Source organism: Merops nubicus, unplaced genomic scaffold, assembly GCF_000691845.1.
Source record: "Merops nubicus isolate BGI_N331 unplaced genomic scaffold, ASM69184v1 scaffold9616, whole genome shotgun sequence".
Taxonomy (NCBI): Eukaryota; Metazoa; Chordata; class Aves; order Coraciiformes; family Meropidae; genus Merops; species Merops nubicus.
In genome coordinates this window covers 367-5,117 of record NW_008614835.1, presented here as the reverse complement: position 1 = coordinate 5,117, position 4,751 = coordinate 367, and the positions used below count along the sequence as shown (strand labels likewise).

Sequence of the window (4,751 nt, the reverse complement as noted above, 5' to 3'; positions counted from 1 at the left end):
CTTGGCTAGAATGTGGAACAGAGAGCTGCTCTGTAACTCATTTCATGTTCCCTTTGGTAAAAAATACCTGAAGATGTTCAGGGGTGGGAGTAATTAAGATCTTAAAATCGCGATCTTAACACGCCAAGAACTGATTTAGCTTTGTCTCTTGTTTACATAAGTAGTCATCTTCTCACACAGCCTCCTGGTGTACTAGTTAGCAAGTAGAAATCCTGTCCACTCCACAGCCTGCAGCTCAGTTTGTCACTGTACTTTTAATCACAACAAAACCAACTGCCACTCAAAAGCTGATCTGTTACCTACATGAATCCTTCCAAATTTTCTTCCTCCAAACGGAAGTGAAACAGAGCAGCTATATGTTGCTAATTTATACAGGGCTCTTTGAAACAGATGACTCCAGAGTTAATTGAGCAACCCCCACCTCTAGAGAAGAGGCTCACAAAAAGAGACCATTCAAGATGACACTTGTGCAAGATGGTTTTATTAACAGACAGGTTTTATTAGGAGTCTTTCAAACGAAAGACCGCAACTGGGCATATGGATCTGAAAAGGAAAAAGAAATGCATTATCACACATGTGGAGATCTGAAACTGTTTTGGCCACCCAAAGAATTAATACATTTCTGATTTACAATTTGGGCTGAAAATACTGATTTTACTGCATTTAAGACTTCAGTAGTCTTGCACATCTCCCAGTACTGAACTTGCAACAGTTTGTGCCACTAGCAGCAAGATTCCTCCACGAGTGCCAGCCTGAGTAGCACCATGTCACCCTGGCACTTCCAGCAGTCCTGCAGCAGGAAACGTCAGGACTCTGAACAGAACGTTTTTGGCTTTGAATGGCAGAGAAATCTCATCAACCCAGGAGCAGCACAGTGATAAGACAGGTTATCTGAACTAGATACTAACATCAGGACTCAGCTGTCACTGCCAAAACTGTTTTAAGTGTTCAAAAATATTGCCATTTCTAAAGGACAAACTATTCAGATGGGGAAATTAAGTCTTCCAAAATTACCAACCTGGTCATGTTAACATGAAGGTTTAAACTTAATGCTTTTGAAGCCTGTGCAAGCTGAAAATTTACACCATTAAAAATATCTAAATTGATAATTTCTTCTAGTCCTAAACAGGCTTTTCTAGCAGAAATCAGACCATCATCTGAAACAGCATGCTCACAAGCACAAGACTTTGATCATATCAAGAATTCATTAATGAGGGCTGAACATTTTAGCCAGTATATTAAGGCTTCCCATCAAAAAACCCAAATAAGGTTTTAAAACAAGTTATTAGTAAATGGAAAATAAGTTATCAGGAACGTTTATGCTCCCTAAAAACATCAACTATAATAAAGACTTACTTTCTTCACAGATGTTGGAGTTTTAGTAAGACTTTAAAAATAAAATCAGAATGCTTTATTCTCTGAGTAGCTTTACACTGGAGGGAACACCCAAGCCTGAGTGAGTATGTATTAAATCTGCATATCCAGCCAATAATGGCAGCAGCACATGGAACAGTGGATAGCATTAACCTCTGGTAGTATCTCACCATTAGTTCATCCTCCTTATGAGTCTGTTGATCTGATCTTCTCTGTTACCAGCATCCCCACCTTCCACGAAGTGGATTGTTTTCTTCTTCATTCCACCCCGAGGAGAGGATAACTTGAAGGGCCAAAGGAAGTTGTTCACAACTTTGAAGTTCTTGCCAACAGTGTAAATTTCATGGATCACATCTTCCATGCAGATGATGCCAAGCTTTCCTGAAATTCAGAAACATCATTTTCAGAAAGGCCACAGAGCCACTGGTCAACAAGCTAAAAACCATCAAGTTATTCTTGTCATACCTACTTATTTTTATAAGCTTCAGGAACTCAAAGTACCCACTGTCATGACATCCCATGACTGACTTTTCCAATTTAAATGGATTAGCTGCAGCCAACTCAATGCTATTTAGTTGAAACTGATTCCTCTTGCCAAATATAACAACTGTTTAATTCTTGTAGCTAGCAATGATGAACAAAACCAAACCCCACTCAGTGAATCTTAGGAAACAGACTCTGTGAACAGACTAATTGCTTTTACTAGCTAGTTGTTCTGACAGGCAGTTTAAAAAAAAAAATCTGTTTACCAGGTCATGAAGGTCTTAAGACACCAGCAATGTCTAATATTGAGTGCACAACTTCAGAGCTAGGTATGATAAGCTTCTTTCCTGCTGCAGCACCTTTTCATTACTGAAATATCTACTGATCTTTGAAGGTCAAGGAATTTTAAATTTTTAATTTTCAATGTAAATCTTAAAATTTGATTCTCTAGTCTGGTTTTCAGTACTTCCTAACCTAAGTTACTTCCAGCTTGCTTTGTATTAAGCTATGAAGAGAGAAGCAGAGATGATTAACCAGTCAGTACTAGTCTCCAGAGACAAGCAGGGACACTGGTCCAGCTTGGCATCAATCCCCCAAAGCCAGGAGGTGACTCCCTGAGGTGAGGCAGCTCCTACCCAGGCGTTTCTGGATCAGGGAGTTGTCCGTGAGGGCAATACGCTGCTTGTTGATCTTGCCGTAGCCACGCTTGTAGATCAGCTCATGCACAGACTTCAGATTGGGGTAACTGACAGAGTCAAAAGAAAAAAGAAAAAATAAAAGGTGTAAATTTTTGCAAGCCATATTCCAAGTCAACATCCCTATGTGAAATCTACATACAGCCATTTGACACCACTTCAGCATGTCCCAAATGTAAACACAAACCCAACGGAGAAGCGAATCTCACTCCCACCAGGTTCCCAAGAACACGGAATGAGCACAATCCTACTTAGCAAGCATCACCTTTGAAAGCACTGCCTTAATCATCACGTTTTCAACCCAAAGCACACAGAGGACAAGAGAAGACTTTGGGCACAAGGAACAGGCAGGTCCAGTGCAGCGAGGTGCAGGAGGTGTTGTGGTGAGCAGAGCCCGCCCTAGGCAGGGATCGGCGTGCGGAAGGTCTCGCGATGTAACAGAAAGCTCAGACTGCCCACGAGGGGCCTGGTGGCCGTGGCTGGGCATATATAGAAGGAATTGCAGCGACACAATAAAGGCCATTTGCAGCATCCTTCCCATGGAGCCAGTGACGGCACCCAGCGGCAGAGGCTGGCACTCACCCCCAGGCAATGTAGGGCTCCACGATGCGCAGCATGTTGATGGAGGCCTTGTTCAGCTTCACGAACGTGCCGTTGAAGATCTGGCGCAGGCGCAGCAGCTGCAGCACCTTGCGGACCTTGGGGCTGACGCCGTTGGTGCTAGGGAACACAGGGAGAGAGCCTCAGCTGTCTGCAGCCCAGAACACGCCGAGCAGCAGGCTCAGAAACCCCCACAGCAGTACTGTTCCCACGTGAAACACATCGCTGCTGCGGCAATTACACAGAGCAAGCTTAAAAATTGAGAATCTCTATATATAATTTCAGTATGAAGTCAGAACAGATTTATTCCCATGAGAAGAACTGAAATACGAATTTACTGGAACAATCTGGAACCATCTTATGCTCTCCTGGACCTAATTTTTACCATCACACCTTTTGTTAAGTTTTCCATAATTGTTTACCAAAGAAGAGTTAAACGAGCACCTCAAACAGAGCTTAGCAGAATGCGAGGGGATACTGGTGTAAAACCAAACAGCTGCATGCATCTGTTTGTAGCCTTGTCTTCTTAAGAACTAGAGACCCCTAAAGACAATAGACATAGCCACTGTAGTAATTCTGGGCTTATTTAATTAAGCCTCTGGTGTGTATACAACATATGGCCAACAACTTTCCACATGACCAGTGCAAGGTTTGATTTTACTTATTTAACCCCTCGAAACAGATAATAGAAAGCCAGTTCAGTGCTTTTTAACACAGAGTTTTTCCATGTGTTCAGCCTTACCCTCTTATCCTGATGACAAACGCCAGTTTCGGCTCTGCGGGCACGTAGTAGTTGCCAGCCTTTCGGGCCATCCTGGCCATGCGGATCTCCTGCCTGTACATGTGCCTGTACTCCTTGTGGTACGCCTGGGCTCGCGCATAGATCAGCTTCCTCTGTGCCCGGCGGTGCTGAAAGCAGCGGAGCGTCACTCAGGACTACACAATGCCCTTGCACACTGAACACCACCTCACAGAACACAGCGTGCTCTGGAGCTTCCCCGCAGCAACAGGCAAGGGAACCACCCGCTCCTGGGGAGGCTGGGATCGCCCCCAGTGACGCTCCAAGGGAGCAGGAGACTGCTGAGCAGCAGTGCTCCTCCAGCTCGAGCAGTGTCACCAGGCACCAGGCTCCCCCACGCGAGGCTGTAACCTCCTGCCTTGCTGAAGGCCAAATTCAATCTTAGAGACAACTGCACACCTTGCCCTTGCTTGTCCCAGACCCGGTTTGTTATTGACCAAAAGCCCCACAATCTTATTTTAGTCCAAAATGTTAAGGAAATATCAATGTGCTAGACTTAAATACTGTGAAGGTCTGTATTAGGTAACATCAGCAGTAATAGATGACATTGCAGCAGATGGAATTCGAGTTCAGGAGTCATGAAATAGTCACCTTTTTTATAGCCAATATCTTCTTCTGACGTTTGGCTTTTATGGCTGCATAAGCCTGCCGCTTTTTCAGCAGGCTCTCCGGTACAGTTGGCACCTTCTTGGCTCTGAACAGAGAGGAAGAAAGAAATCTCATTTAGCTGACATTAAGGAACTGGGCTTTAAACTTACACGACAAACATCAATGCAAGCTCTGGAGAGCAGGCCGCGGTG

General features: G+C 44.1%; 1 protein-coding gene across 1 annotated transcript; it reads right to left on the bottom strand.

Moving 5' to 3' along the window:
- Positions 1–1,530: 1,530 nt before the first annotated feature.
- Positions 1,531–4,674, bottom strand: RPL7 (ribosomal protein L7). Its single transcript, XM_008942369.1, has 5 exons — positions 4,543–4,674; positions 3,895–4,061; positions 3,135–3,272; positions 2,493–2,602; positions 1,531–1,755 (listed from the first exon to the last, which is right to left on the bottom strand). The coding sequence occupies exons 1-5, from the start codon at positions 4,672–4,674 to the stop codon at positions 1,547–1,549; spliced, it is 756 nt and encodes a 251-aa protein (XP_008940617.1). The 3' UTR covers positions 1,531–1,546.
- Between the last annotated feature and the right edge of the window lie 77 nt (positions 4,675–4,751).

What these genes read in the sequence shown, in the direction of transcription:
- RPL7 (XM_008942369.1), bottom strand. Translation starts at nt 4,674, where the DNA reads ATGAGATTTCTTTCTTCCTCTCTGTTCAGAGCCAAGAAGGTGCCAACT. An exon ending in AGATATTGGCTATAAAAAAG is followed by an intron (nt 4,062 to 4,542) that starts GTGACTATTTCA and finishes CGCTGCTTTCAG; the next exon opens with CACCGCCGGGCACAGAGGAA. An exon ending in CCTGATCCAGAAACGCCTGG is followed by an intron (nt 1,756 to 2,492) that starts GTAGGAGCTGCC and finishes TCTGAATTTCAG; the next exon opens with GAAAGCTTGGCATCATCTGC.